Source organism: Sinocyclocheilus rhinocerous, unplaced genomic scaffold, assembly GCF_001515625.1.
Source record: "Sinocyclocheilus rhinocerous isolate Xijiao unplaced genomic scaffold, SAMN03320098_v1.1 scaffold711, whole genome shotgun sequence".
NCBI lineage: Eukaryota > Metazoa > Chordata > Actinopteri > Cypriniformes > Cyprinidae > Sinocyclocheilus > Sinocyclocheilus rhinocerous.
Genome location: NW_015641018.1, coordinates 666,939 through 679,082, shown reverse-complemented (window position 1 = coordinate 679,082; position 12,144 = coordinate 666,939). Strand labels below are relative to the sequence as shown.

Below are 12,144 nucleotides of genomic sequence, written 5' to 3'. Positions count from 1 at the left end.
AAATGTAGCTTAGCTGCTTTAGTCTTTACCAAAGACTATGAGACTAGCTGACGAGGTGTTCACTTTTTCCTGCTTATTCCCTTTAGGTGAAGACATTCTGTGTGGTTGAAGTCCAGCACACACAGCTTGAGTTTTCTAGAGAGACGCTCTTTCCCTTTTGTGATTTGGCAGCGTTCCGCTTTGCTGTTAGCTAAAATTCACTGTTAGAAGCAGTCTCTCTAAATATTATTTTTGGATCATTTGTTATTTCCCCAGATATGTTTAAAAAAAAGATAGTCAACAATTAAAACAAATAAATGTTAAAAATTTCATTTAAAAAACCACAGGTATGTAGGCAAGTGAAGCAGCTTTTGGTGGCGTGTACCTTTGTTAACGGAAGAGCCTCGATTGCATCAGAATCTCAAGCTGTAAAAATGTGATTTATCAAAGTGCTTATATTTTCCCTTATGCCAATATGTCATTTTTGTACCATAACGGACCTGAAAATTCAATGCAGAGCTCTTCCTTCATCCTATATATATTCTGACAAAGGAATATTCCAGGTTAAACACCAGTTAGTAATGACAAATACAATAGCTTTTTTTATTTGTTTTTACAAACTGATGTACAAAATGTAAAGTATTTTTATGGTAAATGATGCAAAGCATAGCCCATTTAGTGAATTTCCATTATTTTTTCATTAAGTATCTTTTATAGAGATTGCACTTACGACAACAAAAAAATTTCTAGCCAATTAAACATTTCAGAATTATAAATGTAGAAATATGTAATTTTTCAGTAAATATAAATTCACAAAAAAATACACTACTGTTCAAAAGTTTGGGTCGGTCGATTTTTTTTTTTAAACCGTGTTTTTTAAATCTCTTATGCTCACCAAGGCTGCATTTATCTGATTAAGAATACAGTAATATTGTAAAATATTACTATTGAACTTTTCTCTTTTAATATAAAATATATTTGAATTCATTTTGAAACAGTGCTACATTTTCAGGAGTCTTTGATGAATAGAAAGTTCAAAAGAACAGCATATATTTGAAATTTGATTTCATTTGTAACATTATAAATGTCTTTACGGTCACGTAATGCATCCTTGCTAAAGAAAAGTACTGTAGATCGTATTAATTCCCATGACTTTTCTAGTCATCAAAAAAAAAGTAAATTGAACCCCCGTGTCTTGTTTTTAACCTGGAATATTCCTTTAAGGCGATCTATTTTGATTGGGTTGTCTAAACTTCAAGTGCATGACAAAATTCCCATTTGTGAGAGGGAAAGCATACAGACAGATCTTCCAACGAAAAACTGACTTGTGGATTCTTTGATCTTGCAATAAGGCACTGCTTATAAAACTGGGAAAAGCAGGAGAGAGATGTTAAAAAAAAAAAAAAAAAGCAATGAAATAAAATATAACCACTCTGATCTCACCATGCACCGAATAGAGTTAAACACTCTTTTGTAAAAGTTATAGAATACATACATTCACATTTATATATGAAAACTCTTACGTACAGCTCAAAGCCCAACGTTATAGCACTCTGTCATACATTTTGCATGCGTCAAATGCAAGTCACATTTCTGAAGTGTGAACGAAGCCTCCCTGAGGAGGATTATATCTATATACATCATAAACGCTCGCATGGGACGTCATCGCCCCACTCAAGCTTCGCCTTCAAACTCCGGACGCCCCTATTCTGCATTCAGATAGATGGGGGCAGCTTTGTCTGTGCCCCTCAGTGTGAGGTAGCAGTTCTCAGTGCAAAAGGATAAAGAAGAGGGTTGGTGAGGCGTTAGTCACTGGCCCGCCTGAAGGATTCGCTCTCGCTTAGGGTGGCATCGGCCGTATGTGCGTGTCCGTTGGGTAATAGAGTCTGTTTGAGCTCGGACCCAATGTCACAGTCCCCAGGCAGGAGCTTTACTGGCCGATGGTAGCTCTCTTCAAGTGAGGGAGGTGTGTCTGTCCTATTCACCAACAATCCTGAGAGAGATTAGAAAGGAAGTGAGGTCACTGTATCATCAACCTCATATAAATCACTCAGAACTGACATGATAAAATGTGTGTTTTTGCCCAGCGGTGGCAGGAATAGTGATTTACGGGGCATGAGTGAGTCGTCTTGAATTTATGGCTATCTAAAACACAGTCTGATGAATCCGTTTCCTCCTCGTTCTCACCTTTTCTGTCGCTGTACTGGTGCGACGAGGGTGATCCGGTCACCCTGTCGTGGTTGGTGGGAAAGATGGGAGTTTGGCTGTCTTTCCTGACCCCGTTGGGTGTGCCATTGCAGTGTGGTTCATTGTTGTGGCTGGTGAAAGTCGATGTTTGGTGTGTCTGCTGATACTCCAGGCCTGAAGGGGGCGCTATCCCGTGAGGGAGGTAGTTACAGTGTTTGGAGTAGCTGGTGCCATTTTCCAAGCAGTCTGTAAACACGACTGGCCCATCATAGCCTGAAATGAGAGAAACATGCTTAATTATGATGTTGTGCGGCGAACATTTAAACAGCGGACACGAAAATTCACCAGTTCATCGAATTTGTGAATGCATTTTATAGATCTTATTGTGAACGATGCATCCAGGTATACACTGCTGTTCAGAAGTTTGGGATCAGTAAGATTGTTAATGTTTTTAAGGGAGTCTCTTATGCTCATCAAGGCTGTATTTATTTGATCAAAAATACAGAAAAAAACGGTTATATTGTGAAATATTATTGCACTTTCTAATTTTGGTTTCCTATTTTAATATACTTTAAAATATCGTTTCTTCTGAGATGCAGTGCTGAATTTTCATTCCGCCATTTCTCCAGTCTTCAGTGTCACATGATCCTTCAGAAATCATGCTGATTTATTATCAGTGTTGAAACTGTTGCGCTACTTAATATTTTTTTTGGGACCTGTGATACTTTTTTCTTCGATTCTTTGTTTAATAAAAAGTTAAAAATAACAGCATTTATTCAAAATAGAAATCTTTTCTAACAATATAGGTCTTTACTATCACTTTTTATCCATTTAACATCCTTGCTAAATAAATGTACTAATTTCTTTGAAAGAAAGAAAGAAAAAGAGAAATGTATTCACCCCAAACTTTTGAATAGTAGTGTATATTGTAATGCAAAATTTATATTTTGAATAAACACTGTTATTTGTAACTTTTTATTTATCAAAGAATCCTGAAAAAAGCATTTTAGAATGATATCTGAAGGATCATGTGACACTGAAGACTGGAGTAATGATGCTGAAAATTCAGCTTTGCGTCACGGGAATAAATTATATTTTAAAGTATATTAAAATAGAAAACTGTTGTTTTAAATTGCAATAAATTTAAACAGCGGACACGAAAATTCACCAGTTCATCGAATTTGTGAATGCATTTTATAGATCTTATTGTGAACGATGCATCCAGGTATACACTGCTGTTCAGAAGTTTGGGATCAGTAAGATTGTTAATGTTTTTAAGGGAGTCTCTTATGCTCATCAAGGCTGTATTTATTTGATCAAAAATACAGAAAAAAACGGTTATATTGTGAAATATTATTGCACTTTCTAATTTTGGTTTCCTATTTTAATATACTTTAAAATATCGTTTCTTCTGAGATGCAGTGCTGAATTTTCATTCCGCCATTTCTCCAGTCTTCAGTGTCACATGATCCTTCAGAAATCATGCTGATTTATTATCAGTGTTGAAACTGTTGCGCTACTTAATATTTTTTTTGGGACCTGTGATACTTTTTTCTTCGATTCTTTGTTTAATAAAAAGTTAAAAATAACAGCATTTATTCAAAATAGAAATCTTTTCTAACAATATAGGTCTTTACTATCACTTTTTATCCATTTAACATCCTTGCTAAATAAATGTACTAATTTCTTTGAAAGAAAGAAAGAAAAAGAGAAATGTATTCACCCCAAACTTTTGAATAGTAGTGTATATTGTAATGCAAAATTTATATTTTGAATAAACACTGTTATTTGTAACTTTTTATTTATCAAAGAATCCTGAAAAAAGCATTTTAGAATGATATCTGAAGGATCATGTGACACTGAAGACTGGAGTAATGATGCTGAAAATTCAGCTTTGCGTCACGGGAATAAATTATATTTTAAAGTATATTAAAATAGAAAACTGTTGTTTTAAATTGCAATAATATTTCACAAAATTACAGTTTTTTTCTGTATTTTTGATCAAATACAGCTCAAAGCCCAATGTTATAGCACTCTGTCATACATTTTGCATGCATCAAATGCAAGTCACATTTCTGAAGTGTGAACAAAGCCTCCCTGAGGAGGATTATATCTATATACATCATTAACGCTCGCATGGGACGTCATCGCCCCACTCAAGCTTCGCCTTCAAACTCCGGACGCCCCTATTCTGCATTCAGATAGATGGGGGCAGCTTTGTCTGTGCCCCTCAGTGTGAGGTAGCAGTTCTCAGTGCAAAAGGATAAAGAAGAGGGTTGGTGAGGCATTAGTCACTGGCCCGTCTGAAGGATTCGCTTGAGGTGGCATCGGGCGTATGTGTGTGTCCGTTGGGTAATAGAGTCTGTTTGAGCTCGGACCCAATGTCACAGTCCCCAGGCAGGAGCTTTACTGGCCGATGGTAGCTCTCTTCAAGTAAGGGAGGTGTGTCTGACCTATTCACCAGCAATCCTGAGAAAGATTAGAAAGGAAGTGATGTCAAAGACTGATCTAATTGTGAAAAAACAAGGAATATTATCACTGTATTACGTCAAAGATCAACAATCTGATATAAATCAATCAGAACTGAAACGATCAAATGTGTGTTTTCACAAAGCAGTGGCAGGAATAGTGATTTATGGGGCATGACTGAGTCTTCTTGAAGTTATGGCATGAAAGACTGATGAATCCGTTTCTTCCTCGTTCTCACCTTTTCGGTCGTTGTACTGGTGCGATGAGGGTGATATTGTCACCCTGTCGTGGTTGGTGGGAAAGATGGGAGTTTGGTTGTCTTTCCTGACCCCGTTGGGTGTGCCATTGCAGTGTGGTTCATTGTTGTGGCTGGTGAAAGTCGATGTTTGGTGTGTCTGCTGATACTCCAGGCCTGAAGGGGGCGCTATCCCGTGAGGGAGGTAGTTACAGTGTTTGGAGTAGCTGGTGCCATTTTCCAAGCAGTCTGTAAACACGACTGGCCCATCATAGCCTGAAATGAGAGAAACATGCTTAATTATGATGTTGTGCGGCGAACATTTAAACAGCGGACACGAAAATTCACCAGTTCATCGAATTTGTGAATGCATTTTATAGATCTTATTGTGAACGATGCATCCAGGTATACACTGCTGTTCAGAAGTTTGGGATCAGTAAGATTGTTAATGTTTTTAAGGGAGTCTCTTATGCTCATCAAGGCTGTATTTATTTGATCAAAAATACAGAAAAAAACGGTTATATTGTGAAATATTATTGCACTTTCTAATTTTGGTTTCCTATTTTAATATACTTTAAAATATCGTTTCTTCTGAGATGCAGTGCTGAATTTTCATTCCGCCATTTCTCCAGTCTTCAGTGTCACATGATCCTTCAGAAATCATGCTGATTTATTATCAGTGTTGAAACTGTTGCGCTACTTAATATTTTTTTTGGGACCTGTGATACTTTTTTCTTCGATTCTTTGTTTAATAAAAAGTTAAAAATAACAGCATTTATTCAAAATAGAAATCTTTTCTAACAATATAGGTCTTTACTATCACTTTTTATCCATTTAACATCCTTGCTAAATAAATGTACTAATTTCTTTGAAAGAAAGAAAGAAAAAGAGAAATGTATTCACCCCAAACTTTTGAATAGTAGTGTATATTGTAATGCAAAATTTATATTTTGAATAAACACTGTTATTTGTAACTTTTTATTTATCAAAGAATCCTGAAAAAAGCATTTTAGAATGATATCTGAAGGATCATGTGACACTGAAGACTGGAGTAATGATGCTGAAAATTCAGCTTTGCGTCACGGGAATAAATTATATTTTAAAGTATATTAAAATAGAAAACTGTTGTTTTAAATTGCAATAATATTTCACAAAATTACAGTTTTTTTCTGTATTTTTGATCAAATACATACAGCCTTGATGACCATAAGAAACTCATTTAAAAACATAAAAAATCTTACGGATCCCAAACTTTTGAACGGCAGAAAAATGTTTTGACCTTGTAATGTTTAAATCTATTCTACAGATTTTCTTTCAAAATCTACTCAGAAAAAGTGTGGATACTCTACCATTGTTTTCTATGCGTCCGTTGGGTTGAGATCCACCATTGGACTCCACCCGTATGCACACGTCCTGTCTCTCTGATAAAGTGCCCTGAGAGGACAGGTAACTGGGGACATCAGGAGGGACAATTGTCTCATCTGTAAAAGGCAAGCGCAAAGGTTATAGATAAAACTCTTATGTAAAAAATAAATAAATACAATAAATGCAGAGCCCTAAACAAATACAAAATCTGTGTGAAAATACGCACCTGTGTTTACACTGCACTCCTCGCTCTTCTTCCTCGTCTGGTAGATAATACACACCCAAACCAGTGACGTCACCACAATACTGGTCACCACAGCGATGACGATGATTCCCACAGTAACAGTGCTGGGGCTTGAAAAAGGCGCGCATTCCTCAAAGCGTTGGTAAATATTGAGCTGGCAGTGAGCTCGCTCCGTGCCGAGCGTGTTGGACATGACACAGGTGTAGCGTCCAGCGTCCTCTAAGGTGGTGCTACCGATCACCAAGAGCTGATTCCCTGGAGTGAAGTAGTGACGGTCGCTGGGTCTCAGAGGCTCCTCCCCCTTTAGCCAGGTGATGCGAGGAGGTGGGCTGCCTAGAGCCTTGCACAGCAACGCAACAGTCTCGCCCACTACAACATTTCGATCCTCCATTTCCTGTGCTAGATGAGGGGTCTCTGCAGGAAGATCACAGGGAATAGTTACTGAATTACATATGGACATGTGTAGAGTTGCCTAAGTAGATAGAGATCCCTTAAATGGCTTGACATCTATGTGATGGCTTTGAATTGTAATTTGCTACTTGCCGTTACTAGCAAGTGGTACTTCTAATTTGTGGGGAGGGGGAAAAAAATCACCCTGCGTATAAGAAGAGCCATTCATATTTTTGAATAAAGAATATGAATTAAATTTTTTAAAATCTGTTTAAATTATATTTTGTCAACTTTTAGGACTAGGCATTTTATATATATAAAAAAAAGTAGTCTGATTCCTGAACGAATGACTCTTTTTTTTGTGTGAATAACATAACATGATAATTGTAATCTGCTGTCTGATCGATTGACTCTTATGAACTGGTGGAAAAAACAAATAACATACAGTTTCAAAAAAGAACATGTATTCAATTCAATTCCTGAACAAATGACTCCTATGAACTGGCTCTTTCCAGTGAATCAAAAACATATGGCATAACCTGTTGAATTGCTGAATTAATGAATCTTAGGTTCTTTATTAGTGAATCAAAAATATACAGAGAGTCTTGTCTAGTTTGAATGAATGACTCTTATGAACTAGTTCTTTTTAGTAAATGAAAAACATACAACACAATCATTGTAGTCCGATTCCCGAACAAATGACTCTTATGAGCCCATTCGCTTTTAATGAATCAAACACATACAGAACAACCAGCATAGTTCAGTTCCAGAACAAATGACTCTAATGAACAGGTTATTTTTGGTGAATCAAAAAACATACAGAATAACCAACATAGTCCAGTTCCTGAACAAATGACTCTTATGAGCCTGTTAATTTTTAGTGAATCAAAAACATACAGCGGAACCAGTGTAGTCTTATTTCTGAATAAATGGCTCTTATGAACTGGTTATTTTCTAGTGCCACCAGTACGTAGTCTGATTTATTATACAGTCTGACCCTCGCTTCAATTCTTTTTAGTGAAAACAAAAAACAAAGCCCACTTTAATCCAACTGTACCACATCATGTCCACATGAAAATAATGAGTATTTGACTATTTCTGCCTAGCAGCTACTCAGTCGAGAGTTCAGAAACACTTAAAAATACCACTGTGAGCCTTCAGCACTTCCTCTACCCCCTGTGACCTCTTTCCTGACCTTTGACCTTCAAGCCCGCACATAAAGCCCAGCTGCTTCAGATGGGGAACGAAAAAACATTCTTACGCAGAACTAAGCAGGGGGTAGCAAAACTTCAACAGCTTAATAAACAAATCCATAATGAGACAAAAAAAAAAAGTGTATTTTTACATAGTGTAAATATGGCAAAAATGGTCATACCTAGCACTGTTAGAGTGACGTTTGCGGAGATCATGCCCGCCGTGTTTTTTGCCGTGCAACTGTACATGCCCATATCCTCAGGCTTCACGTCCATGATGAAGAAGACATCGTCATCAGGCATCACACGCATGCGGCGCTCTCGGGCGGCAGGGAAATCTGTACCACCATCTTTCTGCCATGCCACTTGGGGAGTGGGATGTCCTTCAGCCGCACACTCCAACCGCGCCTTCGTGCCCGTCCGGATCGTGATGTCGCGTGGGGTCTTGACAAATGAAGGCAGCACTGTGCGCATAGAGAGGCAAAGGGAAAATTAGCCCTAGCAAGGATTATTCCCATAATGTTGCTACATCAGCACCAAACAAGCCCAGCATTCATAGCTGTGACTAACTCAATTGGCGATGGGAAATGGCTTGATTTGGACGGGCATGAAACCAAAATGCCTCAAGACAATCAATTTGCATCTGCTGCTCGAACTGACAAGGCATGTAATCCAAGCGTATTGCTAACAGCAGAGAAAATAAAAATGCCCAAATTCTAGTGGCACAGTTCAGTCTGAATGTAAAAACTGAATTGTACTGATACAATTCACTGAAGCAAAAGCTCTGAGCAAATGTTGCATGATGGGAATTTAGTGCAACTAGTGTGACCTGTGTGTTTAAAAAATTTACAGGTTAGACGGCCTTAAAATTACCTTCAAAAGCGAATAATTTTAGCTGGGCCAGTGTGTGTTGTGATTCCTGGTCGCAATATAATATAATTATGAATTTATATGTATAAAATAGTACTTAAATATTATATAAACATTATATTATATGTGACCCTGGACCACAAAGCCAGTCATGTTCCATGAAGATATTGTACTGTACTGTAAATATATCAAAACTTAATTTTAGTTTAGTAATATGCATTGACTTCATTTGGACAACTTTAAAGGCGATTTTCTCAATATTTTGATTTTTTCGACACCCTCAGATTCCAGATTTTCAAATAGTTGAATCTCGGCCAAATATTGTCCTATCCTAACAAACCATACATCAATGGAAAGCTTATTATATCATAAATATTGATGTACAACAACTATAATTAATAATATATTATTAAAATATAATATTCAGGTTAAAAAAATTTTTTTTGTATAAATAAAAAGTTGAACCAAAAGTATTTTAACTTTTTTTTTTTTATTTTTTTTTTTTAATGGTTATATATTTTAAACATTTAAAATATTTTAATATATATATTAAATTATTTATTTATTTAAATATGTATTAAACATTATTATTTCAAGTCTTAAAGGAAATTACATATTTTATTATTTGTTTATAAGTCCATTAAAAATTAAATAAATGACTACTGTGAATTAAGCACTTACTGACTACTGACTTTTTGTGATTTAAAACAAATTATGTAAATAGCATTTATTTGTATGACAGTTAAGTCAGTTTGTACAATTCTCAAAATGCTCCCACTAAAACAAATGATGGGAATTGTGTGGTGAGAATGGGATGGGAACTTGTATAACTGTCTAGGAACACCTTACATAGTCAACTGAAGTGGAAAACTGATATGGAAGAGTACCAATGTACTTTACTAATATATAGTTGAGAAATGTACCGTTTACAGTGACGCGGGCCCTGTTAGAGTAGGAGGAGCCAAAGTGATTGCTGATGATGCACTGGTAGCGGCCCTCATGGTTAAAGGTGACGTGCCGGAGGTGGAGGATAGTGGTGTACTCCATCACCCCTCCGTCACTGGCCCGCACGTGGGCGAAATTCTCCACCTCGGCTTGACGTAGTGTCTCCTGGTCCTTGAGCCAGGTGAAGGTCATGGGCGAGCTGCTGCTGCTGGCGGCCGTGCAGGTCAGACGCACATCTTTGCCCAAAACTGCTGCTGTAGTGACAGGGTGAACGGTGATCTGGGGTTTAGGAAGGTCATCTGGAGGGGAAGTACGAGGATAGAGACATTTTAACACACCATTAGATTAAGTTTCTTATTGTGACTGACTTGTTTGCTTGTTAAAGACATTACAGCACTGCTTACCACAAACAAAGCTCTGTGATGGGACCTGGTAGATGCTGCTGCCCTTTAGGCTCTCTGGGTGGGCACATGTGGCCTGAACGCCAGCCTTCAGCCCTCGTGTTACCAGCCACTCCGGAAACCAGTGCAGCTGGCAGTCGCACAGAAAACTATCACTCTGAATATGACTGCAGAGAGAGGGATCGAAAGAAAGATGAGTGAAAGCCAGATAGCAAGCATTTGAACTGTAAACTTCAACATGATGTAGATGATTTGACAGAAGTTAATTATTGTGCACATTTATGTCCGGTTACAATAGTAGCCTCCAAATAACATCTGGACTTTAACATACATAACACACTGGTTTTACTTTAATTTAATATGCATAGCATAACGTCAATTTAAAAAAAACTAATAATAATAATAATATTAAAAAGCAGTACAAAAAAATTTATAGTAAATTAAAAATGAATAATTTCAGACTAAATTATTTCATTATTTAAGAATATGTTATTTCAACAACAATTTTTTATGTTTTTGAAAAAAGTGTCTTATGTTCATTAATGCTGCATTTATTTATTCAATACAGTAAAAAAATTGTTGTGCTACCTAATTTTTATTTTTTTTTGTCAAAATGTGATACATTTTCTTTAGGATTCCTTGAGCAGAAAGTTCAAAAGAACAGCATTTATTTGAAACAGAAATGCATTCATTTCTCTTTCAAAAAGTGTATATATAAATAATGGTAACTTTAAATAATAGTATTATAAATAATAACTTCTCAGGTACATGGGTTTAAAAACAAATCTGTATGAATGACTAAAGTGCACTTTTGAATATTAAAATTGTTATTTGTCATGTCATACTTTGCATTTTAATTAACTGTCAGCCAAACATTCATGATGCCAAGAAACATTATAATCGGCTGAGTGGCTGTGCGTGTGAACAGGAGCACGTGTATTAATGGGACTCACAGGTAACGCAGGTTCTTCATCTTGCTAAATGCCTCGGGTTGGATGGAGCGGATGGCATTTTCCCCCAAGTTCCTGTTGAGAGATTAAACAGGGCCCTCAGGCATGACAGAAAGAGGACATGGGAACGTTCACATACAGCTGCTGCACTCGCATGCAAATCCGTAGCCTATTTTTATACGGGATAACTCTGAACAAGGTGGAAAGACCCCAATATCGGACAGAGAGTTACAGCGTCTGCAGAAGTGCTTAAAAATCTAATTTCTTCTACGAAACTGACCATATGCTCCATAACCTTGTTCCTGTGCAAGTTAAAGCTGGCTCTAACGAGACAAGAGCAGCTGGCCTTGCAAACCACCCCGTCCTCTCCTTTTACAAAGACACTATTAAATTGCTAGCAGCCCTCTTAAGCATTTACTTTTGGCAGCCGCTGCTGTAGGGGCCAAACGGCATTGTGGGATACTCACAGGTGCTCCAGAGCCTCCAGGCCCGAGAAGGCTTTCTTGGCCACCGACTTGATCTTGTTTCCAAACAGAGTTCTGCCGTTTCCAGACACGCAGAGAGAGAGAAAGAGAGTGCACAATTAGTTGGGCTGAATCTGATAAGAGAAGGGGATTGTGGGATTGGAAATCCGAACTGTGTAGAGATTTGGAGGGTGAGGAATCGGGGCCCGGCGCAGCTCTTCAAAGCTTACTTTTATCTTTATTAGAATTTAATAGCGATGACAGGGTGGAGCCCAGAGCTCGAAGTCACATGAAAAGGAGCTTCAGTGGCTGGAGGACAACACGGTTTGTAAAGTAATAAAAGTGGCCTTGTCAAGGCTGCGGTTCGAACCCCTTGTAGGGGCTAATCCTGCTCGCTCTTCAAAAGCGGCCGTACGCGTGCACACACACCGCGGGATGGTGAATGGATCCCC

At 37.5% G+C, this 12,144-nt stretch overlaps 1 protein-coding gene across 2 annotated transcripts in view; it reads right to left on the bottom strand.

The window, feature by feature from the left end:
* Positions 1-1,071: 1,071 nt before the first annotated feature.
* Positions 1,072-12,144, bottom strand: part of LOC107753782 (leucine-rich repeats and immunoglobulin-like domains protein 1) — a 44,071-nt gene continuing 32,998 nt past the window's right edge. The window contains exons 10-18 of one of the 2 annotated variants that reach the window (XM_016570006.1): positions 11,696-11,767; positions 11,232-11,303; positions 10,282-10,445; positions 9,856-10,176; positions 8,245-8,526; positions 6,462-6,893; positions 6,220-6,351; positions 4,874-5,146; positions 1,072-1,972 (exon numbers count right to left, since the gene is read on the bottom strand). In XM_016570006.1, coding sequence (XP_016425492.1) covers positions 1,785-1,972; positions 4,874-5,146; positions 6,220-6,351; positions 6,462-6,893; positions 8,245-8,526; positions 9,856-10,176; positions 10,282-10,445; positions 11,232-11,303; positions 11,696-11,767 — 1,936 coding nt within the window. In that variant the 3' untranslated portion in view covers positions 1,072-1,784. Of the gene's footprint in view, positions 1,973-4,180; positions 4,636-4,873; positions 5,147-6,219; positions 6,352-6,461; positions 6,894-8,244; positions 8,527-9,855; positions 10,177-10,281; positions 10,446-11,231; positions 11,304-11,695; positions 11,768-12,144 lie in introns of those variants that run through there. The other variant, XM_016570008.1, reaches the window with a different exon arrangement.